General features: G+C 42.5%; 2 protein-coding genes across 6 annotated transcripts in view; one reads left to right on the forward strand and one right to left on the reverse strand.

Moving 5' to 3' along the window:
- rap1gds1 (RAP1, GTP-GDP dissociation stimulator 1) overlaps window positions 1-5,659 on the forward strand; it is a 33,325-nt gene extending 27,666 nt beyond the window's left edge. For all 3 annotated transcript variants that reach the window (XM_023820943.1, XM_023820944.1, XM_023820945.2), the window contains 4 exons: window positions 1,539-1,678; window positions 3,389-3,515; window positions 3,697-3,825; window positions 4,140-5,659. In XM_023820943.1, coding sequence (XP_023676711.1) covers window positions 1,539-1,678; window positions 3,389-3,515; window positions 3,697-3,825; window positions 4,140-4,267 — 524 coding nt within the window. In that variant the 3' untranslated portion in view covers window positions 4,268-5,659. The remainder of the gene's footprint in view (window positions 1-1,538; window positions 1,679-3,388; window positions 3,516-3,696; window positions 3,826-4,139) is intronic.
- Window positions 5,660-7,595: 1,936 nt separating this feature from the next.
- Window positions 7,596-26,592, reverse strand: tspan5a (tetraspanin 5a). 3 transcript variants are annotated; one of them, XM_023820961.2, is made up of 11 exons: window positions 26,465-26,592; window positions 26,149-26,324; window positions 18,081-18,131; window positions 14,711-14,857; window positions 13,470-13,640; window positions 12,333-12,458; window positions 11,908-11,955; window positions 10,898-11,014; window positions 10,283-10,344; window positions 8,628-8,673; window positions 7,596-8,526 (listed from the first exon to the last, which is right to left on the reverse strand). In XM_023820961.2, exons 2-10 carry the CDS (start codon window positions 26,227-26,229, stop codon window positions 8,661-8,663), a joined length of 816 nt encoding a protein of 271 aa, XP_023676729.1. In that variant the 5' UTR covers window positions 26,230-26,324; window positions 26,465-26,592; the 3' UTR covers window positions 7,596-8,526; window positions 8,628-8,660. The 3 variants fall into 3 exon arrangements, with proteins under 3 accessions (XP_023676729.1, XP_072553747.1, XP_072553748.1); XM_072697646.1 differs by having other exon boundaries at window positions 26,149-26,584; XM_072697647.1 differs by lacking the exons at window positions 7,596-8,526; window positions 8,628-8,673 and adding an exon at window positions 8,683-9,759 and having other exon boundaries at window positions 26,149-26,585.

Here is a 26,592-nt window from a genome sequence, read left to right on the forward strand (position 1 = left end):
GTCAATTACATATATTTAATAAATGTGTAATTTGATAAATTAGTTTGTTTGGTGACCATCAGAGTCATGATATGGCAGACTTGAAAAAAACACTGGCGTATAAATCTTCTGTGTGGGAAGGAATACACAGTGTTTGCTTTTTAAAGCAAATCTGCATGAGCGCTTTTATCATTATTAATAATAGTAATGTCAGGTAAAATTAATAAGGCGTTTAAGGCAGCCGTGATCGCTGGCAGGAGCCACAGACTAAACGCCGCTGCCCTCTCTTAAGTGTTGTTATTGAAGCACATTCCCAGCCCTCCCCACCCCGTGTCCTGTTCCGCATGCCCAGCTGTCCAGTGAGCTGTGTCAGCTCTTCTTAATTTTACTGTTGAGGATTAAGCACTTTTTATTCTGCTGAAGGCATTTCATTAACAGTAAACAGGCACTTGATAAATCTCTCTCTGTTGTGAGCGGTGACAAAGGGAAATGCTTTCCACCCCAGGTTAAGGGAGAAGGGGAATTTACACGTTCCGTGGTGTCTGAGGAACCATGTCATGGCAGCAGGTGGTTAAGGATATGGGCTGATATGCTGAAGGGTATCGGCTCACGTCCCGGGAGAGGCCATGCTATCGAGGCGGCGAGTTGAGTTAATTAACCTGAATTCTTCCAGTATAATATCCAGCTGCATAAATGGGTAAAAAGTCACTTTGAATAAAACTGTCTGCAGAGCAGTACCCATCCATCTTCCTTATTGTTTTATTTTGGTCTTGCAGGGGTAATAGTAACGGGGTAATGCGTGTACAGTATGCATCTCTTCCCTCGCTGTCACTTGCTGGAATGAGTCTTACGCTGTTTACTTACAGCTTAATTACTGAATGCAGATTTTAGCCATTGCAGTGAAAGCTGTAGTAAGCAATGGGACTTAAGGAGGCTGTAATACTGACATCTCACTGGGCTTAGCTGAGGGAGCAGGGACGCAAGGTTACCCGTCTGGACAGTCACCATCAAGTGGGCTGAACAAATAGGTTCTAAAAATGTATTAAATCGCATGTGCTGGGGTGTTAACTGGAAACGTGTGCGTAGTAGTGTTACTCAGGAACTCTCCAGGTTCCATTATGATGTGACTCCATTATTCTGACACTGCAGACTCCAGAATGTGACCTCATTATAATGTGATTCCATTATTGCATCACTCTAGACTGTGATACATTACATACACCTGTCTACATTATATGATCCCATCATTGTGTCACTCCAGACTACATAATGATGTAATTCCATAATGAGCTGGCTCCATTATTACATCACTCCTCTCCATTAATGTGTGAATCCATTATTCTCATACCGCAGTCTCCAATATTGTCTGACTTGACTATGATGTAATTCCATTGTTGTATCACACCGGGCTCCATTATTACATCACCGTTCCTCAAGACTGTTATGCTTTGACGTCACTCTCATTATGAGATCGCAGTAGAACGTCGGCCCCTATATCCTACCCTTTGCCTTTTCCCCCTGCATTCCCTTATGCTCCCTTCATCTGTGTCGCACTCCAGTGGATGCGGCCGAACAGTTGGGGACCAATGCCAAGCTGGTGGAGCGGCTGGTGGAGTGGTGCCAAGCCAAGGACCACGCAGGAGTGATGGGAGAGTCCAACCGGCTGCTTTCCGCCCTCATCCGGCACAGCAAGTCGAAGGTCAGTTTGGCCTGGCGGGTGTGAGCGATTCCATCACCCAAGATACACACATTCATCTTAGTATTAGCATCCCGCTAGATAAGCACACATTCAGATTCTTCATAGGATTATTCCTGAAAGCCTAGTACCCGTTCATTGACCTTATTTAGTCCCTGCTATTTCCCAGGGTTACTGTTAAAAATACAATCATACCACACTGAAAATTAGTCAGTTCCAGCCACACGATGGAGAAGCAGGTATAACTAATATAGTCGCCCCTTAGTGTACTAGTCAAAAGTCTGGACACGGCGACTGATAATCATTTGTTAATCAACAAGATAATGATCCTAAGCACACCTCAGGGTTATGTAGTGAGTGTTATGTTGTGAACAAGGAGAGAGATGGAGGGCTGTGACCGATGACCTGGCCCCCACCACCCCCGACCTAAATCTGTAAAGGTGGTTTGGGAGTTGGATTGAAGAATAACAGCAAATTATCTAACTTCAAAAGTACTTCCAGTTTTGGTTGACCATTAGGAATAATTCCTGAATTATCAACTATTGTTGTACGACGTCCATTATTTTTCACCTGGCCGAATGAGTAGTACTTAGCAATTGTTGCTTTTATTACTCATTGTACTTATTGTTGTTTTTGTATGCAGCACCACCATACCAAAGAAAATTCCTTGTAACGTCAACCTACTTGGCATTAAACTAAATTTTGTTTCCGATTCTGAGTAAACTTCCTAATGCTCTGGCTGCACGTGGTCAGTGAAGCATCTTTCATTATGTGTATTCTCTTGATTTGTGAGAAATCATGTAACGGCATGGGGTTGGTGTGTGGGGCTCAGTGCATTAGGGGACAGTGCCATGATCGGAAGGTTGCTGATTCTAATCCTGTGGTCAGCAGAGTTATTTCACCACAGGGCACCTGAGCTAGACTCTCAACCCAAAGTTGCTCTAGGGACGGTCTGACCCTGTTTTCTCCAAAAAAAAATGTGTAGCTTTGGATAAAATCATCTGATAAATACTGTTATCTAGTAGAATCACAGGCCAGGCCTACATGATGCTGTGTTTGAGCTGTGCTGTGGCACCATCCTGTCACTGGTCCCACTGGGTGCCGACCCTTGTGGCTTTTATTTTCATCATTTCTCGTTCTCCTGTGGTGACTGTGAAGTCCTGGGGGACACTGACTCAGCCTTCGTGGGACTTTTGGACAGGACTTGATTTATGGAATTGCGTCCCCCCACATTTTTGTGCCATCCTCGGCCATCACAGAGTGTGGCACGGGCACTCTGTCACGCCTGGCAGGAACATGAGGCGTAACAAGACGCGTCTGTGAAGCGGCCGCTGGCTTTACATCAGCGAGCAGCTTGCGGCCACGTCCTGACAGCTGATTGCCTTCTGGGAAGAGCTGCTCCGCGGAAAATGATAAAACTCCGTGTCGGTTTTCGGAAGAACCAGAGTAGCTGTGCTTCAGTTCTACCTGCCGCAAGAAAGTTTCAGGTCAGATGCAGGTGCTCATTTCACACCAGAGTCATGGACAAGACTGGGCTCAAGGCTGTTGGAGATTTATAGGTCATTTTGAGGATTTTCTGGAGCTCACTTGCCTAGTACGCAGTTTATTTGAAGAAAGGGTGTCAACCCCAAGGTGTGGCACCCTGAGCAGTCTTTGCAGTGCTGGTGTACTCTTCATATTCATTTCAGATCATTTTTACTTTATCGACTGCAGGATGTAGTCAGGACAGTTATCCAAGGAGGTGGAGTGAAGCACCTGGTCACCATGGCAACCAGCGAGCACATGATCATGCAGAATGAAGCCTTGGTTGCTCTGGGCCTCATTGCAGCTCTGGACTTGGGTGAGAGTCGTGATTCCTAAAACCCAGGCCCACACTTCCCCAAAAAATCCCTGTAATACTGGAGTTTCTGTGGAGGAGACTTCATTGTGTTTCTTGGTTTGATTCACTGTGTCTGTCCAGAAATTTGTATATTTATGGGTTTGCGTATGGAAACCATGATACAGCGGTCTGCCCTTCCCAGGTTCTGCAGAGAAGGACTTCATGAGTGCCGGCCTGGTGCAGGTGCTCCATAAGCTTCTGTCAGACGAGAAGAGCGCACCGGAGATCAAGTACAACTCCATGATCCTTGTGTGTGCAGTCATGGGTTCAGGTGAGGGCACAGCCAAGGGTGTGGTTGTGGGTGGAAGACCAGGACCGTACAACACAAAGAAATTTGTCACATATAGATTTGTTTTCCTTTAATCTTGGTCATTGGTGTCCAGAAGGCATGAAGAATACCATCATGGTTTCATAAGACCCATAGATGGAATTAGCTTTCAGGTCCACAGAACTCCAATGGCAGAATGCAGTGCATTACTCTCTTTGGTCTAGATACTCTTCTTTCAAGTGGTGTGAACTGCTTGACTCACATTGATCTGCAGAACCTGTTTGATGTGGCCCATATTTCCCCACCTGTCTCCACAGAGCCTCTCCACAAAGAGGTGCAGGGCTTGGCCTTCCTGGACGTGGTATCCCAGCTTAGGACACACGAGAACAAGACGGTGTCCCACCAGGCCTCGCTGACGGAGCAGAGGTTAACAGTGCAGAGCTGAAGGACTCTAAAGTCACTCCTACTCGCCCCGCCTACTGTCTGGTCTCACTTCCATGTGTCCTGTTGTTACTCCCCGAGGTCTCCCAACCAGTCAGCCGCTCGCTGTCCTAATAACGAAGCCCAGCCCCTCCTCCTTTCAATTACACACATGCATGCCATGCCCTGCGATGTCCCCAGAAGGCACCACAGGCATCCCTTTGCAATAGAGAACAAATCAAGAAGAGAACAATGTTTTTAAGACCATAGCTGTGAAGTCTGCCAGTTGGGGAATAAAAAAAAACAAATAAAAAGGGATCGTGGGGGGAGGGGCAAATCCTTAATTCATTCATGAAGCATCTGACGTATTCTGTGTAGCTTGAATACCAGTGTAGTTGAGACGTACATGTTGTAGTCCAGTCGATGGTGTAACCATTTTCTAACCTGCCTAACCAGTCCTGCCAGTCACGTATACCTCTCCGTTCCCCCGAAACACACCCCTTGTCCCCTCTCCATGCGAAAGACTGAGCATGTCAACACTGTAACTAGGAAGAACAGATCAGGGGCAGATGCTACGCCCTCTGCCATTAGCATCCCGCTCCGGCATCAGGTCTCGTAGAAAGACGTTGGTCAGTACTGCTATATGCTCACTGGTATTTGACACCAAAACCTTGGGTGGAAGGGTAAGAGGTCAAACATGATCACGCTTGTGTAATAAAGATTCCCACATGGTCTGCGGTGTTGTGGATCTGTATGTTTGGGGCCATGTTGGGCGCATACAGGCCTAGCCTGCAGCTTGGGGGTAGGAGTTTTTCACTGATCAGGCAAAGGTGAGTGTAGAGGTGGGGCTAATGGTGGGAAATGGTGCTGGCTCGTGGAAGGTCTAATATGACACACACCAGAACAAAGCAAAGCAGTTACCCAGGAAATAAGATGCATAATGGTTGGTGGCATCAGACTTGGTAACATTTAGGAGTAGTTTGGGGCAAAAAAAAATAATTGCATAGCATTTGTGTCAGGAAGGCTGCCTGGTATGTGGTGTTACCCCCACCCTCTGCGAGTAATGTGACCATGTAGGTATTTGCCAGTGGTATGTTACTGGTTTTAGCTAGACCAACATTGTGCATGTTTTTTCCTCCTGGTTAAAGGGCAACTTTGATGGGTGATATTCCAGCTGGCTGAATGCTGGTAAACCCAATGATGTAGGTTAGCCATATTTTCAAAAGACCTCATCTGTCTTATTTATTGTAATTTATTAGATTTGTACCCTGGCTAATTACTACAAAAACCTATCAGGAAAAAAACACCATTATTTCATAAGATTATATATAAAGCATTTGTTGTAAATGTCTGTTGCTGAATTGTAAATTTCAAGAACTGAAACTCATGAGAAAATTAAAATGGTTGCTGGCTATAAGATTTGTTTCTGATTTATCAGCTAAAACGTCTCCACAGAGAACTGTTACCTTTAACATAACTAATCTGTCACTAGCGGGGGATGTGCAAAGCAATAACATACTTGAAGTCGTACAGTTGTACTCCAAAATATCATGGCTGTGATTTGGTTGTAGACTGCGGCTTCGTGCCTATGACCAAATCACAGGCGTGTGATATATTGGAGTACAACCACATAATTTTAGTATGTTATTGCTTTTATACAACAGTTCAAGTAGCATTTAAGGTAAAGTAATAAGCCACAACAGATAATACTTTGATTGATTGTTTATTTAAACATTTACGGCCTCCTCAAAAAAAAAAAAAATAGTTCCCACCAGCCAACTTAACTGTTGCCAAGCAACATAAACATTACAGTGCAACAGCTCACTTGCTCCCAACTACTTTACATCCTTTAAATTTGACTAACGTTTTTAGATACACCTGTAAAGCATTGATACACCTGATGTGAAATGTCCGAGTGCAGTTATACTCTGATCACAGCATTCACAGAACGCCTCGTCCAATCAGATTTGGTCGGAACTAACTGCTATATATTTTTACTTATTTTGCAATGAAATGTTCAGAAGTGAAATTCAAACTGTAGGCAGACTGCTGCATTGACATTGCCTGTAGGGATATTCCATTTTAAACTGATTTTCCATGATTACGCAGTATTGAACACTGCTATTTAACACCACTGCCAACACTGTTCCTACCTGACAGACACCGCTGCGGGTAAACAGTGTCCCATTTAATGGGAAATGGGCTGATTTTTATTTTACCAGATCCTTGCATTTTTTTCTGGCATAAACCCAAAATAACACTGAACCTTCACCCAACACAGGCATGATTCAGCAGTCTAAGCAGTACATGTAGTGTTTTTCATTTTCATTAAATAGGAGAACGTGGTGCAATCTTTTCTCTGCAGGCAAACAGTTTAAACATTGAACACCAGCTTAATCATCAACCCTTCCAGTAAGGGACTGGTACCTCTTTTGAGTTTTCACCCCAATATAATTCAGAGAGGAATTGATGTGAACTCCACAAACTCAACTGAAGCCATGCATGAGCCCTAATCCCTGATTAGAGGAGTGTCTAGAGTCTAGACAGTCTTCCTTCCCAGCGGTAGCTAGCTAGCACCCAGACTAATTAAGTCACCTGAAGTGGGCAGCTGAGGCAAACTACCCCTCCCACTGGGACTAGGCTATTTTGTGTGTGGGTAGGATATGTATATATTACATCGTGGGGACCAAACTGTCCCCATAATGTGATAAAAACCTTTAACTTCGATGTAGGGACCACATTTTTGGTCCCCACAAGGGGAAACAATTTTATATAAATCTAAAAATGTATTTTGTTTGGCTACTTATGGTTAAGGTTAGGTTAGGGCTGGGTAGGGGTTAAAGTTGTCATTGTTGGGATTAGAATTTTTCCCATAGAAATGAATGGATGGTCCCCAAAAACATATGAGTACAAACATGTGGGGGGTTAAGCATTGTATCAGCCCTTATTTTCTTTATATTTTGCAACCAAAATTACCGTTTCTTTTCCACACCTAGCCTGGATGGTTTTACGTAATATAAAATAACCAGGAAAATTATGATCATATTACAGAATCTACGTGCAGTAGCTCACAATCCTATCCTCAGCCACCCAGCCAGTCCACATTTCTGTTCTCACCCACCACCGCCATGCCTAAAACCAGGCAATGAAAGGCTTTCCAATTAATTGATACGGTGGTGCAGCAGAACAAAGATCTGGACTAGTCCAAGGACCACTGATCTAGTGTATTCCACTCCAAAATTGGGCAAGACGATTCCATTGTCAGAAGCTGATGAGCTTATTATTCAAAAACTGAATTATTAAAAAAATAACCTAGTATGCGACCCAAGTTGGTGTTAAGAACAACAACATGCTCACTTTACCATTTTTATTTTCATCATCATCATCATCATCATCATCCTGGAGAGTTTCAGCAGGGAAAGACGTAAGAAAGTGGGCCGTACATCACAGAGAAATAAAAAAGGCTTTTTCCCCACACACACACACACACACACACACACACACACACACACCATCATCTATTTGCTTAGAATTCCTTGCTTATTAGATTACAGTACTTGTATTACAACCCTGTTGATAATAATGTGACAAAATCAGTTGTATGGGCCAGTGGCCCAATAAGATAATAACATACAGTGTACAAAGATGTTTCTGAACCTTAACAAAACTACCACAAGTCAGGACTAAAAAAAAAAAAAAACGGAATTAAATCAAAATCCAAGAACTACAGAAAAAACTGCTCTATTTACAACGTCTGCCTACTCCTGAGCTCCTCCATCATTTAGCACATTGAGCAGAATGGATGTTGTTTCTCCTGATAGCAGAGGATCATAACTGGATCCCCAATCTGACTATGTGACAGCAGTCACTGTACTTGCTGCTATACACAGGAGACGATTCGAAATTCTAAATCGCTCCTGTCCGCAGGTGATGACTGAGCACTGGGGCGTTACTGCTGTCTCACTGCTGCCCTTTTGCTGAAGTGAGGGGATGAAAACTGCATTTTTATACGATGAATGCAGAAATAAAAAAAATCCACCGCACCCCCCCATCGGTAGGCATGCACTGTTTAAATGTGCCCTCTGTACATTTGTTACACAAAGTGTCTGACACTACAGCAAATCTTGAAAAACCCACAGAGAGCCCCCCCCCCCAATCCTACAAAAGAATAATTATGTACAGACCATGAAACAAACGGTGCGGACAAATGTCGTACAGCCCGTGTCCTGAAGGTGGTGCTCTAAGGTCTTGCTTCTGCACCTTGCCTTGGCCATGGGCTTAGACCTGGGTGGGGAGGGACAAAGCCCATCATAGCTTCTGTGACACCAGAAACCCACCCCCCCCCCCCCCAGCAAGGAGCCCTCAACACATATTAGCGGTGGTACCTGATCCTCCGGATGCGACCTTCAGTCATGGCCTCAGGTGAAGAGACTGAGAGAGGAGAGAGAGAGGAGAGAGAGAGGAGGTTTCTGACGTTGGCTCAAAGCACAGCGGCAGTGGTGGGGGACCCAGGACCGGGCAAAACCATTGAGACTGGGAAGGGGGGTGGCCAAACTTACAGACTTACATTAAGTTGAGAATAATAGATGAAGTGTAGTTAGACTGGTCAAAATTAAAATCCATGTGATGTAATCAAAGGGGCATATTTTATCGACATTACAGTCCTGATTTCAAGGGGCTCCCTTTGCTTATTACAGGAATGCAGATATTACTAAATCAGTGACACGGTCCATTACTTTTCATGAACAGTATGAATGTGGTATGTCATAATAATATGGTACTATGGGCGTGACCGGGATTTAAATGTGTTGCATCTCGATAAAAGGACAGTGGGTTGTCACTGGGCCTGGGAAATGAGCATTTCCAGTATTCCTACTGCCATTTCCCTATCAATTTTCCCAGTATAACCCATATCTGTTCTTTCACAGGCACTGCCTTTGGACAGCTAATCGGCAACAGCATCGTATCACACAGACTGTCTTAAACAGCCAACTACCTTTATCAATATATTAATACATTATCATCATTAATTTACCACTAAGAAGAGCAATATTGGATTAAATGGTATTTCAAAATCGATACATTTACCGAAGAACAGGAAGCATTAACACAAATATTTACAGTACAGAAAGTATTTCCATGTTCATGTACTTGGGTATGAACAGTATTTACACATATGCTTTTGTAGACGTTTACTGAACTATGCCCAGTGCTCACACGTTTACATAGCTTGCAGCTTAATATATGTTTAGCACTGACAGTATTTGTACATCTGGTACATTTGACCAAGACAGTCTGCTGCTGTCATGTGCATGAGACCAAGAGAAGTGAGAACCATTTCCAGGTCAATGCAGACCTACACTGACAGTCACTCAAAGGAAGATACCAAATCAAAGGGTGGGGGGTGTACACACACACACACACACACACACACATCCTCACGAGTACATGCTGGCTTTCCTGCTGGGGAGCGACAATGGCGGTAGGGGCCGGCGCATGGAGAGGGAGGAGGGCACCCTGACAAGGCATGAGGAGGAAGAGTGAAGCGTGAGGTGAGAAGCATGCCATTGGTGACCCCCCCCCCCCCCCATTCTTGCACGGCTGAGAGATGGTTGCATCTGGCTGGAGGAGCCCAGATGACCTGAATGCTGGACTCCCTCTCTCTCTGCATAAAAAACTGCACCTCTGCCAAAAAGGCTAGCCCCCTGTTAGGAATTTCACTATTTCATTATAATTCAGCATATATTCATCACGAACTACTAATACTTTCTGCCTTAAAGGTGAGGTTCCCATCCCTTGATAGGTGACACACATTGTCCAACGGGGGGTAGATTTTTTCCCTTCGCTACACGAAATAGCCTCACTGGAATAAATTTCATAAAGATTCTCACGATTTTTAATGTTGACCTGTCAGAGGTACAATAAAAAGGAAAACGCAGGTGGCATGTTAGCGGACTTCCAGCGGGGACACAAGGCAACACACACGTTTTAGAAAATATCATGTTAGTGTTTGATTGTGGCGTCGTAATTATTTTCTCACCACGTTGCCCTGACAGCTTCGATGTCGCTCACTAGGTTCTGCGCCAAACAGATCCCGAAAATCTGAAAATATAGAAAGATTTATTATAAACATCAAGCAATCAAGCCTCCCCTTCCCAGTAAAACTGTCAGACCACGACTGCTGGTAGCAACTCAGAGCTTTTCACTGCCATCCAAATCTGTCACCTTTTTTTTTTAAAGCAGTTTCTTGCAGTTATTCCTCCTACCTACTGGTAGGAAACGTGCCAGTTACTGTGTTATTAGTGAGTTTTCCCAGGAATGCGCTCATGATAAAATGTTAGTAGCAAATTAGCCAAGGACCCGTTTTGGTCTTTGGCCCCGGAAAAGGTCAAGATTCAAGATTCTTCATTCGTCACATGCATAGTCATCCACGTAATGAAATGCATCCTGAACTGACCTTTTCAGACTGTGCAAAAATTTTAAAGTTAAGTAAGGCAAGTAGGTAAGTTAAGTAAGTTTTTAAACTTAAAGTAAGTAAAGTAAGTTTAAAAAAAAAATTTAAAAAAATTCACCTCAAATATTACCGATCAGCAGCACTGCAGCTACTCAGTGGGAATTCAAACCTAAAACGCTCTGGTAACAAGCTGAGCCTCACCTGCAGCAGGGCGATGCCGATGAAGATTCCCGCCACCACGGTCAGGTTGTCCTGAAGCCATTTCTCAAACTGCGGAACGCAGCCCTTAACATGGATGAAAGCCTTCTGCTCTTCGTCCTGCACCCAGCACGCGACAGGGATGCAGTCGCACTGGTTAGTCGTCTGCGGTATTTATGAAGATTTGTTTCCCTAAAATCACTGTGCTCAATGATGCCTTTTGTTAACGTATTACAATAAGTACCCAAAGGCAGTAATCTACAAACGATCAGAATGAGAGAGTTAATGGGGAAGAGACTGCATTCAGATGACTCTGATATACAGTAATTCTGTATTCTGATACATAATGCATGCCTTGTCCCCAAAGGGCCACCTCTGCCCCATTCATAACCAGTATTTGTGATTGTAGGTAATGATGGTGTAACTGCCCACCATCAGAGTATTTCTTTGCTCATAGGGCCTCTCTGTGTAGGGCTGCGGGTCATGGCTTGTCCTACTGCCATCACTGGAGCCAGAGATTTTGTTCCAACCAACTAGTTGAATATTAACAGTCATGGTCACAGAGTACTCAGCTGGTTGGTTGGAAAAACATTTTGGTCTGGATTTTTATTTTCTGGACCTGAAATTTCCACGTCTGGCTGGTGGTTCATGTCAACAGGAAGACAAACCTATGGAACCATCAGTGCCAAAAGACGGAGCTGTAAAAAGCCCTCCAAAGGATGGGGCGAGTGCCAGTGGAGCGGCCCATTCTGAGTGTCCCAAGCAGCCTCATTTGGATGCACGTTAGAGGTTTGAGAGCCAACACTAACATTTAAATGCTAATGTAGTATACAAATAGACACATTTTCGTAACTATATCTACAAAGACATGCAAGAATGCAAACCGAAGACTGAAAAAATTCAAAAGGGTCTCAGGAAATGGGGGGTTATTGGGGTTATCGATTAATGCCAAGCTCCAGCTCGCCCTGTCAGGCAGCCAGACCCCACAGGACAGATGGAAAGGCCTGACTTACATCTTTGGCTCGCACATCATAACCACACTGCGTGTTGATCACATCCTCCTGTAAGAAAGAGAAGAAAAAAACAGACACGAGATCACGTGTCAGCAGCATGTCCCCCAAAGGCCTGGTACCCATTTTACACCCCTCTCTACAGTATGACAAGTTCGGTTCACACCCCAGAAAACACACCATAATTAGAAAAGCAAGACTAGAGAGATCATGGGCAGGGGCACAGAGACATAGAAAATGATTTGTACTTAGTAAGCTTATCTGTAAAATCCTCAGACTATGAAAGACTATGTGCAACCTCTTGTTATTGTATTTGCAGAACTTTTAGATCTGGACTGATCTATAGTTACTCAATAGTGTTAGACCTCAGAGACTGATTTGATCGATTAAACTGTTTTTGGGTCAGTTTCAGAGGTGGTGTCAGATACCGCTGGATCCTTGGTGCAGCACGAGAAGGGGACCCCACACTTTTCCCGGCTGGGATTCGACTCCGTGCAGTTGAAGTAGATGTTGAGGTTCCAGTCGTCAGCTCCAAATGCGCCGCAGCACTCCCACTGCGCAGACACAAGGTGGAGCCATTCAGCCAAAACCAGAGTGCCTTCCCAGCATTCAGCACACATCGCTGACGCTCCTCCAATGTGGAGCTCCACGGCAAACAAAGCGGGACATTATCCGCATGAAAGCTACACTGTTCCTCTGTCTCCAACCCTGAGACACGGCCAGGCAAGGGATCTACTGCAAAAACAAAACTCTTGTTCTCCGATTTCCAGCTTAATTAAATGTCTGATCCGATCACCCAGAAATGTACCCAAGTAGAGAGCCACCAAAAACACGTCAGAAGCACAATCAGGTTCTTTTGGCATCATTAAAATATGTGAGCCCCCCCTCCCACTGCACTTCTTCAGTGTCCTGGACAGGGGAGGAACAATAAATGATTCTTTTCTTAACCACATTGCCAAACTCAGGTTTGATGTTCGATATCAGCTGAATAACTCTACAATGTATGCAGATATTTCAATACTCAGATTTAAAACCAATTGTATCAGTTATCCTGAGTGTTTTTAAATTTTTAAGCATACCATGTATAATGGGTAGGTGTGAATATCCCAAGGCTGAAGACATTCAGGTGATACAGCAAGTCATTCAACTGACCCTAATTACTAATATTATATGTACTTAGACTCGTACTTACTTACTTACTAATATTATAAAAAGGATTCTTCTATTTCATCTCTCAGGCCCAGAACACATGACTCCAATGCCCAGTCCCATAGCCCTTTCTGAAAGCCATTTTGTTTCCTTTTGTGTCTCCCATTGTGCCAAATCCAAAATGGCTATCATTCATTTTCATTCGTCTTTTGTGTTACACTCGTGTCCATCCTTCCCATTCATGTGGTTCGGTCCATTTCCTCCCAGAACAAGTTTTATGCAACGCTTTGCAGATAAGCTGGAATTTTAGAGAGACGTTAACCAAAAACACATCTACGAGCTGTGTGGCCCACTGGTTGCCATGGAAACAGCATTCTCAGAACAGCCGTTGTGGTACAGGGCCCCTGTGCTCTTACATAGTCCTGGGTGAAGTCGATCATGTTCTGCAGGTCGATGTCATCTCGGTATGCTCGGATGTTGTTGTTGATGAAGAAGTTGAGCTGGTCCTTGATCCAGTCCTTGAAAACGAAGGCCAGGATTCCAGCTGTAAGCTCCAGGAAGAAGATAATCCCCAGAAACACGGAGAACTGCACAGGAAAGGGTAGGGGGTGTGGGGTGGGTAAATGTAACTTTCAGATCACACTTCAAGTAGTTTGCATTCAATGACCGGCTCACACTGTACCTTATATAAACAGATATGTGGTTACAACAAATTCGTAACCATTTAAAATAGTCAGTTTTCTGCATTCTGTCTGTCTCTGATTACATTTATTTTGAAAGCATTTACCCAATATCAGGTTAGAAGTTTTCTAGGTAGAAATGTTATGGCTGTTATACATCAAGAACCCACAACCAGTGGCATAAGCTTCTTATAATTGTCCCCATACCAATTTTTTTTTTTTTGGGAGACCCGCCTCCTCGCACACATGTCCATGTGCGGAAATGAAGCCTCTGACCCTTAATGGTTAAATGTTACAGATGTACCATGTATCTTTGTGAAACATCCTCACAATATAAACTTCTTATAGCTTTTATAGAAAAGTTAAGAATTGGACACGCTGAGCAAGACAGATTTGCCAGCCAGGTAAAGGGCACATATATCATTTGGGGGTTCATAATGCAATGTAATGTGCGTCGGTTATTTAAACTGGGCCCAGTGCGGCTGGTGCAGCTATAGTTCTGCCAGTGCACAGCACCATCCGTCCCATAACATGCAGATAATTTTAAGTTGAAACCCTGTTCAGGTCCATGGTGAGCCTGCAAAGTATCAGGAATGTGGGCGGGCCTTCTTCAGTCCATCAAAATTATCACCAAATTACAGGAAGCTGTATCATTATCTTAAAACATCCAAGGTCAAAACAAGCTCCCAAAAATACTTCTAGCAGGACATTCAGATTATATCCTGTTTATTCCTAAATTAAACTCGTGCTTTCACTTCAGTAAATTTCCCCACTTAGAACAAAATTAAGCTGAAAAAAAAGAATCTCCTTGACAACCTTCCGTAAAGTTGAACTGAAATCTGTAGGGGAATTTGACATGATGACATGATATTCTTAGTTCCCATGTCTCTCAGTCTGCATTGTAACACACACATACACACACACACACACACAGCATGGGTGAGTGCATAAGAGGCAGTGTGAGGTGGTGGACGCACAAACTTAAGTAGAAAGGTGTTCTCCCTCAGTGCACCGATGCAACCAGCGAAGCCCAGGATGAACATAACCCCCCCAACCACGAGGAAGAGCCAGACTGGGTCGAAGCCCCCCAGGTCTGTGATGGAGGAGAGGTTGGAGAGCACACCCTACAGAGAGAAAAGGCACAAAGAGCGGTGTCATTTGAGAATGACGGGACGCGATGATTACGTCACAATATTACAGCAGATTACCATAGCCGAAAAACTGATAAATATCCTGATGACCAGGATTGCTGTACTCCCTGCAGCACAACAACTAACCGTGCAAAATCAAGTTCCAATGTAAAGGCTCTCCAAGTAATTGTTTTGGAAATCCATCATGGTGCCCTTTCCCAGAAGCAGTATTGCAATCTGATGCTTTCAGTCTGTCCTGTATACAGGGAACATTCCAGACATTGCTGACATTCACTCTGAATAAATGGGGTTTCCTTTTCCCCTCAGACTTTGTCCTTGATATTTTTCCTCAGTTTCTTTTCATATTAATGTTTCAGCAATAAAATTAACTGCTGATATCCAACCCTGATGCTTTACTTTCTAGCAAGTATGTTAGGAAGGGAGTTATAGGGGACAATGAGAAATAAGGCGTCACAAAATGACAAACGTCAGGTGGCACAACCAAAAAAATTTATTTTATAATTATTTTTGAAACCTTCATAAAGTAGCCATGGAAGTGTCTATACTGCAATTTGTTTTCCACATTTGGGACACCTGCACAAACGTTTGTCCCTGATATCAAATTAATTTGATACGATTTTAATAATAAATAAAGAGTTTTATCATATAACAGTATGTCTGTGTTTTTTCATGGGTTGTACCACATGACATGGAAATACTGTTAACCTAACTATTTGAAAATGGTAATTTTTGTCAATAGTTAGATCATTGCACCATGAAGATCATTTAGGTTCTTCTTTTTGATGCAACATCCAGTCCAATGTTTTCTGAAATGACTTTTAAATAACAAACCCCCATTCCCGATTTGTGCCGACTGACATTTGAGGTAATGTAAATTTGCAGACAAATAATTATAAATTATCTTAATAGTTTTAAAACAGTGTTTTGCAACTATTTGTGAGCTTAAAGGTTTCAGACATAGAAGTTTAGCAAAGTAAACAATTTAATTTTTTTAGTTATTTAAAGATCAAATTTCAATAGCTTTTTTACTCTGCCTGTATGTTCCAACTGTTGCACCACCTGACATTTTTGGACTTTGAGATACATAATCGACTGTTTTATTTGAATGTAGTGAAAGTATATTCACATTAAAGAGGTTTCAAACAATGATGTTAGGCATGCTCTGTGTTTAACAGATTTAAAAAAAAATAATGGATTGGGAAAAATATGCACGTCATGTCATTGACGCTTATGACAACAAATCAAACTTCTCAAAGCAGCATGCAGCAGGTGCCTCTGGGCCCGGCATCAAACCTCAAAACAACAGTTTGTGTGAGCTCATCAGAATGTGAAACTCTCTCACAGTCAGCCTTCCTGAGCAGCTATGCGTGTGTTTTCCAACACGATCCCCCCCAAAGCATCAGCCCAGAATGCAGGAAAATGCGTACAAAATATGCAATTATTTTGGTTGGCAGACAAAACCTAAAACACTGAAGTGGCCACAATGGATCCAGATCACTGGCATCAACAGGAAAACAGAATTAAGGAAAGAAATGCGCCCTTTTTGGTACTGATTTTTTTATTTTGGAAGAACATATCCCCCGAGACACAACTTCAAGAAATGCGAAATGGCCAGAGACCCTTATGACCAAAACAGCAGCAATAAAAATCCATCAATCCACCACATAAGCAGGATCGTCATTTGAACGTAAATCGTGACGGACGAACTGACGGCAAAAAAACTAAAATGTAAACATATAAAAAATGCCTTGGTTTAAACTCTTCACATCTAGCTTTTAGTAAGCAAGGCCACTCTTTTCTGTTTTCAGTAATGTTAGTATGCCCAGGGGGGTCGGGCAGCCAGTTGACCTTAGATACTCAGAGGTTTTTCTCTCCTTATTTGGGAGTTTTTGGTTCCTCTCCTCCGTTGTCATCTGGCTTTCTTTACTTAATTTCTTTCCTTCCTTTTTCCCATTCTGTATTACTGTCTCTAAAGATGGTGTAATGTATCACAACACACCCATGTAAAGCGCTTTGGGACGACTCTGTTGTGAAAGGCGCTATATAAAAATAAACTGAATTGAACTGAATTAGAAATAAATGACAGGGGAAAAAAATCAAGAAAACTGAAGTTCAATGCTATCAAATGCATCTAATACAACTGTTTATGTCAGACAGGGCTCAGGCAGAGCTCCAAGGACACCTGGAGCTTATCCCAGGCAGCAGAGGGCACCAGACTGGGGTACTGTATACCCTGGCCGAAATTCCAGTCCATCATAGGGGCCAAACATACACTATGGATAAAATATAAATTTGAAATACACAAAGGGGCAATGGAATTCCATTTCATCCATCTATTGAATGCCTGCTGTTTTAATATGAACCTTAATGCACAAAGACATTTAATCAGAGTGTATATAGTCATAGTCCAGCTATTAATAGACAATGTTAATATTTTATCAGGGTCTGTTCATTCTATTAACAGTCTACTTCTGTCTCTCAGCTCTCTGCTTTGCCGTGAGCGCCAACACGGACACTGACGGCAGTGGGACGAAGAGAGATCCAGCCTGGGCCGTTAATGTGACTCTCCTCCGTACCGGCATCGCCGTATGGCGGCAGAACCGTAGCCATAGCAGCAGGTACAGTAGCTGTTAAAGATGCCTCTCATTGTTTGACAGGCATGGAATTCTTCGCTGTGGTCAGGTGACACATATGCACAAATAGATGTATGCACAACCAAATACACAAATCTGCATGAGACAACCAAACAACATCTCTACAAAGCAGAGATCCTGACTCTCTGAGGCCAGATCCCTGGGCATCTTTCGAAAGAGTAGAGGTGGTACCCATGATATCCTGGCTAAAATTACTCACTGTGGCCTTTTCAAATCTGCCCTCTTAACGATCCCCTGCATCTAACTGGTGATTTCTCTCCTGCCCCTTCACCACCTTAGCTACTGTGTGGTGAGCGTACTGGCACAGAGTGACTGCCGTCATCCAGGTGGGGGCTACACAGTGATGCTGGTTGAAGTGGCTCCCCATTGCTTCTGTAAAGCGATTTGGGTGTTTGAAAAAGTGGTATATAAAAGTTACAAACCTTCTTTCATTCACCACCCACTCCACGTCTTCTATTACAACGAATTATCAGTGGCGCTTAAAAAAAAAAAAAAAGACATTCAACATTACCTATAAACACAAGAACATGCATCAGACTCACCTTCTCGCTCCATGCCCACAAGCCGATCCCCAAGAAGGCCACACCCAGCAACTGGAAGACAGCAGACACAGACAGATATGTTACTTCTGGCAACTGAGGCCCAACCGGAATCTGCAGCGAAACCTGGCTGCGAGGTCACAATGCCATTGTCCTCTAGGGTAAACACCAAACACGCTTCACCCTCCACTTCCACATTCCTCTGAAGGCACCTCCGACGTTCACAGCACGTACACTGCCATGTTAAAAACACCAGGCGCTAAAATACCAGACAGTCCTTGGGTAGCAATGCATAGAGGAATCCGGGTTAGCTGAATATCAGCATATTCTGCAATTTTGATCAATCAAGCATATTTAAAAAAAAATATTCTGACACTCAAATGTCAGTAATACATATAGTTATTGTATACACACGGCCCAATATGTCATAAATGACAGAAATAACCGCATGTTTATCTAGCATCCTGTTTGAGTGAGAAGCTGTCCAAGGTGGGCGTCGTTTTGACTTTTTGGTTATTTTCAGAGCCTTGTAGGAGGACAAGAAATAAGATACAGCTGATTACATTTCTCAGTTCTAAATAAAAAACATGATGTTCAAAAAAAAAAAAAAAAAAAAAAGTTGCCCTAGTAACGGTTTCAAAGCTGTGCATGTCATATCAAAGGATCTATGAATGTTGGAGGTTGAACCAAAAGGCTTGTTCGATAAAATTAGAGTAATCTGTGTAGAATTAATACAAATTTCAAAGAGCAATACTATATACACAGGCATGGAAGATAACTGTTTAGACTGGGAATCATAAGCTTCTATTCTAGAGATGGGCAGAAAATAACATCACCTTTTTCATAAAGGAAAAAAAAAAAATCTGCTGAGAGGTAAGTGACCCAGTTATTAAATTATTCATACCCGCATAAGTCCAGTGCTATAATTCTCAATGAAACAATGACATGCACTAGAGGAGATTCAGGTCGCATTGCAGACCTCACGCTGCATTACTGGATGACCCTACCATAGATAGCCAAAAATGAAAGAAAGGTGGTGGGTAGGATTGTCGGAAGGGACGGGGAAGCCTGCGTTATGGCCACTTCCTGTCTGGCAGCAGGAGTGGCAAACTTCAGAACCCCTCTCAGGAGAGAAACTGAGCGGAGGCCATAGCAGCTGACTGGTGCCCACAATGCACACGGGCTGGGAAATACTAGGTGCCATCAACCACCATCTATACAGTAAGCCAACAAGAAGCAACAAACCAATCGATGGGCAGTTGCCTGAACCAATCAGGGATCAACAGCCTCTGACAATTCCACCCACTGTAAAAATCATTGTTTTTGTCATTACTAGAAATAAAGACCGATCTTTCACAGCTTTAGCCTCCGTAAGCACAAGAACACATGACTCCAGAGAGACCCCACACTTAACCCTCCCATCAAAACTAGCAAAAGGGGAAAGATGCAATTCTTTAACCAAGAATTCCTTAAAACATAAAAAGCTTTGAAAATTCAGGTTTCCACAAATGGGCGTTGTCACTTTCCCCCATGACATGCCACCGGATACATTTTTTTCTCTACATGCATAAGGTGGGGCTGTGTACAATTAATTTATGCCTTGTTATCTTTCAGTATTGAGTTTCTGTATTCACTACAGTCAGTTCCTCTCAATCGCTTTTGAGATAATAAGCCATGGCTTTAGTGTGTGCATCAGGAAAAGCCCCAGTTATTAACTAGGATCGCACGTCTCAAGATACGATAAACACCTGTATCGGCGTCGACCTCGCGGCATTTATGAACTGTAACCCCCTGACCAAGTCTACTTCAGCCTCAGTTAAGGAAGGCCAGGACTCAAACCTGTGTTATGCTTAAGATGAGAAACAGACCTCTTAAAACAACATTATTCTGCCAAAACACAATCCGTCCTCCTTGGCTCTAAACTGAAAATCGAGAGAATTTCTTCGGAAGGCTGGGAACGGTGCCACCGTGCCTTGCTCTCGCCCAGAAATTGCACATCAGCAAGGCACTGGGTCGGTTCATACAACAGCATGTGGGCAAAGAATGAGCGAATCAGATCAGGCAGATCAGCCTCAACCAAAATTAATAAGTGTTCGGTCCCTCTTTCAATGTCAAATGAAGTACCCATTTTAAAATACCTGTTTTAATTATGCAGGTTAACGAGCGAACAAAGCACAGGCCCATTAAATAAACTGTAACAATAATAATAATAATAATAATAATAATAACAATAAAATAATAATAATAAGTAATGCTCACGCCAGAGCAAGAATGACCAATTTGACAGTGCTGTTTATTACGGTTTATTGGCTTATCTCCACCGAGCTTCCTTTAATGCCTGTGACGCCTGTCTTCTCTTGTCTGCTGACATTTTAAAGATGGGGGGGGGGTGGACGGGGCGGATGATGCTTTTCTTTTGTGCTTGTAAGCTGTTCTCACATACCGCTACATAAGCACAACTAAGAACAGCGGCCTTGTTTCTGTCAGACAGAAGTATGCGGGGGGGGGGGGTGCAAACAAGGTGGCGGTAAGGGAGAAAGAGAGAGAGAGAGAGAGAAAGCAAGAAAGAGTGAGTGTGAGAGAGACAGCAAGAAAGAGTGTGTGTGTGTGTGTGTGTGAGTGTGAGAGAGACAGCAAGAAAGAGTGAGAGAGTGTGTGTGAGAGAGACAGCAAGAAAGAGTGAGTGTGTGTGTGTGTGTGTGAGAGAGAGAGAGACAGCAAGAAAGAGTGAGTGAGTGTGTGTGTGTGAGAGAGACAGCAAGAAAGAGTGAGAGTGAGTGTGTGTGTGAGACAGCAAGAAAGAGTGAGAGTGAGTGTGAGACAGCAAGAAAGAGTGAGAGTGAGTGTGTGTGTGAGAGAGACAGCAAGAAAGAGTGAGTGAGTGTGTGTGTGTGTGAGAGAGACAGCAAGAAAGAGTGAGTGTGTGTGTGTGTGAGAGAGAGACAGCAAGAAAGAGTGAGTGAGTGTGTGTGTGTGTGTGTGTGAGAGAGACAGCAAGAAAGAGTGAGAGTGAGTGTGTGTGTGAGAGACAGCAAAAAAAGAGTGAGTGTGTGTGTAAATAGAAGGTAAATAGAAATAATAAGAATAATAGTGTGAATTTACTACCAAATTTATGGGAAAAATAGCTTAAATTATTTTGTGGTAATTTATTTGTGGTAAAGTGTCTGTATTTTTACATGTGCTTTTTAAGTGCTGCGTTTGTAAACAGCGGTCGAACACAAATTGCTTTTTTTTTCTCCACAATTACATCTCCCTCATATTGAATTACTTAGAAAATCATTTAAATAAATTAAAAACTTCTGTTTGTCCATATTGAGCTATATTTTTTACCCATATTACTCCCACCCCCACTCTTTGTCCCTAAAGTGTAAGATGTGAGTGGGACATTACATACAGCAGTAGTTTTTGCCATGTTTGCCCAATTCACCCAATTTAGCTTGTTTTGAGGAATAAAAATGACAATGGATTTTGATCATTGGACACTTCTGAGACCAGAAGGCATATTTTGCCTGGCAGCCTTTATGAAACATTACAAAATATTATTTGTACATTACTTTGATTGGAAAATTGTTAAAAATTGTTAAATATTAATTTTTCAAATTATGTTTTTCCCCATAAAAATGAAAGAATTAAGTTCTAGCATGCTGCATGCGAAAATAGCAACTTCTAGCTTGCTGAAGGACCGGTGTGTGAGATGTCAAAAGTTAAATTTGTTTAGAAACTGTTCTTAGTGTTCGGGGAGGATGCATTAAATAAAAGTCTGCACAGTTACAGTTATTGTGGCTTGATTTAAGATACCATTAAAATCTAAAAAGGAAACCAATGGGTTGTTAATTTTAACAGACCTGTCTTTTTTCTCTTTTGAATAGTTACTATTGCTCTTTAATAAGACAAAAGTATTTCTTATCTTATTACTCAATCAATGGAATAATCAACAGAATAGTCGATTACTAAAAGAATGGATAGCTACAGCCCTACTGGGGACTGGGCTTCTTGTCTTAGAGGACTCTTCCATTTCCCCAGTAAAGGGTGCAGGTTATGACCACACAAAAAGAAACCATCAGCAAGACAAGAGACCACTGGTACCTCTTCACTTTGATGACATTAAGTCAGATTAGCAAGTTCATATTTATACTGAGAAACGAAAAACAGGCACCGTTATTAACTCAAAACCACAATCTTCAATTCAGTTTCCTGAAAAACAAGTGCACAGGGATGACATTCAGGGTATGACAGCTAGCTGCCTGAAGGGGGTGCTGTCATCGGCCGAGTAGAGCAACTGAACAACACGAGACATTTAAGAAACAAACATTCTGCAAAGATTCAGCTTTAGTAAAAGTCCACACTGGTTTAAGATAATATACAGGAAGCTGAAACGCATGCAGCGGCAGTGTTCATAAAATAATACTTACCTCACATCTGAGGAAATAAACAGGAAAAACACAAAGCAGACTAATGGTACTCTTCTACTGCCAACGGGAACAATACAAAACAGTACAATAGAACAGCTGACTGGAATGGATTCATAAAGCAAATTTACAGAAGCTAATGCTAATTCTGCAGCAACGTAATACGGTGATTCTCACAGATGTGCTAGCAGAAATTTGCACATAGTAAATCATGATGTACACCGTGTGAACAGTCAACAAGAGTCTCTTCAGTTTTACGTCACTGTTGCTCTCCAAACTCGGCAACGCCTTTACCGAGCCCTTCTGCAGTGGAAATTCGGAGAGAGATGGAACCGCACAGCAACTAGTCTCTCTTCGCAGTACGGCTCTGGTACGGCTTGGTTCCTGCATGCCCCCTCCATTAGATGGAGCTAGCCTGAAACATCTGTGCTTGTGTGTACAGCCACAGTGAGGCCCAGAATTACACCAAAGCCTCAGGAGCACAAGAGGCCACTGTGGGAGATGCGCGACAAGTAAGCATGTCCTGCTAGAACAACTAGCTTCAACTTGGTGTCAGCAAAGCCACCCTTTTCTTCCAGTTAGTCACCTGGGCTCAGCCCAGCACAAACCATCTCTTTATAGTGTTCTTTCACAGCAAAACCCTGCTGGTGCCCCCTGGCACTGTCTGCCAGGAAACACAGCTCTGCTAGTGGATTACCGACAAGGAGCTGAGAATAACTGATCTCGGCTATATATATATATATAAATGTGAAGTACCAGTCAAGGCCAGAGGTAACTCTTCCAGCGCTGTGGCAGAGAAACCTCATGGTGTGTAGTAGACTGTATTTCTCCATAAGATGACTGCAGTGGCAAGTAGCCCAGAAAGGCACCACAACCACTCGACACATACAGAGAAGCACCAGCAGCATGTAGTTAGCACTGCCGTACCAGCCTCTGACGGGCCGCAGTTACATGGACCCCTGGTGATTGTACTTTCTCTGGAACCTCACAGAGGTGATGGTCAAACTGTCTCTTCTTCAACAAAGGATTCTACTTTAGCCCATAGTAATGCATATACTTTCAGTTCTATTTAGATTCATCATCTGGTAACACTTTACTTGACAGGGCACAGAAAAATAAGTAATAGCATAATAGTATATTATGAATTAACCACAAACTAAGTCTTAGTTACATACTGATCTCATGTTTGTTCATCATTAATAAATCATGATACATCTTTTAAGTAGCTACTATATTTGTTCATAATTTGTACTTCAGTAGTAACTGAGTTACTACTAAGTATTTGTGCCCCTCAAGTAAAGGGTTACCAATAATCGTAATCCCTCGGCTACAATGTTTGAAAAGTTTTCATATTTGCCACATAGTATTGTAATACTGTATATGGTATAACAACCCAAGTTGTGCATATGTCAGTATTCCTGTTGGAAATATAGTAGATCCTCTCTTATAAAATAAAAAAACACATGCATTTCACATTTAAACAGAAAGAGGAAAAAACTAATTTCAAAGTCAAATGTGAAAAAGGGGAAGTTACACAAGGAAGCCTTTTTTACATTGACACAGATTTTGAACAGGAGCGTCTTACAGCATATTGGAGTTGATGAAGATGATTCAGGAAGCAAAAGTAGAAAAGTAAAAGGGGACAGAATTGCAGATGATCAACAGCATCTTATGTCACCTCGGTCTAAAAAGCCATTGAGAGCCATCTGTTTTTCCAAACGCCAGGATTAGGGTTTCTCCTGAAATGATGCTGTAGGTTTGGATAAAAAACCGCCCCCAGTAGATTTGCTCCTTCGTTTTCTCATACTCAGATAAACAACATCAATGGTCATTCATCCCAATTCACGGGTGACTTTTTATGACAATAAACCTTCACCTAGAATGCGTTTATAAATACTTTGAGTCCTTTTAGCCTTTCAAGGTTTCGCTTGCTGCCAAAAGCAATAATGCACCATTAAGGTGGCGATTAGCAGTTGAAGACCGCATCGTGAAGAGGGACTCCACCCCCCCAGATGACAGCTGTCTGTCAGTTGAGGCTGACGAAGCTCCTATCATGGAAACTTGCAGAAAGGCAGCAAAAATAACAGCAAGCCAGGGAAACGGGCTGACAGGAGTGGGTGGAGGTAAGGTCACTATTTCCCAGCAGTCAGCCTGAGCATGGAGCAGCGGCGATATTTATTTAGACGCTGTCAACTTTGTCCACTTTCTGAGGTGGCATGACAGTGCTTACAACTCAGTCAGGGCTCTCAAATTAGACAGGAGGCGAACACCTCTCCCAGAAAGAGGCACCGGGCAGGAATCACCCCCACAGGAACACTCCTTTTCTAACCAATAGAACATTCTGGAAACACACTGCTTTTCTAGTCACGATGACTCCTTTCGTTTTGGTTTCAGCACAGCTTTGCCCATAATGCAGCTAAAAGACACCAAATGGTCCACTCATCTTATTAAATTCATCCATCTGTGAGTCGGAGCATAACACAGCCAAAACGGAGAGCATCTCCTCAGTAGCTGGTGCCACAAGCAAGGAATAACAGGTTTGCCGGACACCTTATTCAACCCTCTTTGTGATAGTCGGAATTCAGTGCAATGCAGAGCTGACATTTGATGATTTCAGTTACAATGATAAAGACTTTATTGCCTAATTGATTCTTACATACACAAGGTTGCCAACTTAGGCCAGCTGGCTGGCGTCAGATTTTCAATTCGAGACGAGTCTGCGCACTCATTTACATGTATGCAAGAGTTTTATTACCCTGTAAATAGTATGTAGGGTTTGATACAACCAAAGCTTTTGATGTAACTAATTTTAGGTTTATAATGGACTAATATAGATTTCTTTTGTGAGAGTTTGAAAGCGTGAGTGTCACGTCAGAGGTATGAGAGTTGGGAACTCCATATAGACATTCTTGTTATGCGATTATATAGGTGTGAATTCACTCCTTCAGTTTCAAAGTTGGATATTTTTTTTTCAGCATGAAATCCTTCTTGAAAAAGTTCAACAAGAAATGTAACACAAAGAAAAATAACATTAAAATAATTAAAATTAAAACATTAAAATAATATAGAAAATTATCGTATGCCCTACACTCTAAACGTATGTTTATATATGAGCAGATGTCATTTCCGTTATACTGTACGTTTAGCCTCACGTAACGGCGATGTCTCTCATTAAGGAACTAAGTAAAACAATCGTACACTTCTCCTCTTAGACATATTTAAACGGCCGCATAGTAACAGTAGGTAATGCCCAGGCCAAAGAGAAAGCGGCTTACCGGTGTTCAGCACACCTCCTTCAGGTAATATTACACGCCTGTCCATAATACTTAACGTTGGCAAACGACTGCATCGCATCCAAACAGCAAGGCACAAATGACCGGTCAGATGAATGAAAATGCGGATTTATCTCGGTATATTATGTCAGTTATACTGTGTGTCTCTAGGATCCCTCGAAGTATCTTTCACGAAAACCTATACTGGTTTAACTCCGTTGCCCTTCAACGTTATGCATTTACAATGTTTGATTCGCCAGTTAATTCACAAATAAATTAATGGTTGTTCAATTCTGCCACACATTGCTGGACTGAACCTTTAAAGCACATAGAAAATAAACGCTCAAGCGAAATTATGACGCCAACAGCAATACAAAGAAATGTACTTACCCAAAATATTATATTGAATCCGAATATGGAATATTTGATGCAGCAACTGACCTCATGTCCTTTCAAATGCTTTCCTGACATACTGAATTTTCATTAGCACACGTTTCTCCCAAAGAAACCTGCCTATCTGTTCATATAAAGAAGGGCTGCAGGTTGGCTGATCCAGTTGGTTTTCCCTACATAGATGAGCGACAAAGAATTAAATAGCTCCGATGTGTATATTCAGATCTAAATAAACAACCATAATTGCCTTTTTACTGCACCAAACCGTGATAAATGATCATCGATAGCTCCACAAAATCGACGCGTTTCTTACATGAAAAAATGTGACCACACTTATTCCGAATAGTATACGGCAGCTTAGGATAGGCGAGCGAAATCCCCCTACATGTCACCGATCATTTGGGTTCACTTCAGGCACGGATATGGCTGTTCTATGACGGA

The sequence above is a fragment of the Paramormyrops kingsleyae genome, chromosome 12 (assembly GCF_048594095.1).
Source record: "Paramormyrops kingsleyae isolate MSU_618 chromosome 12, PKINGS_0.4, whole genome shotgun sequence".
In the NCBI taxonomy this organism is placed as follows: Eukaryota; Metazoa; Chordata; class Actinopteri; order Osteoglossiformes; family Mormyridae; genus Paramormyrops; species Paramormyrops kingsleyae.

Coding starts and splice junctions, on each gene's coding strand:
- tspan5a (XM_072697647.1), bottom strand. CDS start 26,229: ATGTCAGGAAAGCATTTGAAAGGACATGAGGTCAGTTGCTGCATCAAA. Junction 18,132..26,148: donor GATTCAATATAATATTTTGG/GTAAGTACATTT, acceptor GCTGTCTTCCAG/TTGCTGGGTGTGGCCTTCTT. Junction 13,641..14,710: donor ACACCTTTCTACTTAAGTTT/GTGCGTCCACCA, acceptor TTTCCTGTGCAG/TTCTCCGTGTTTCTGGGGAT.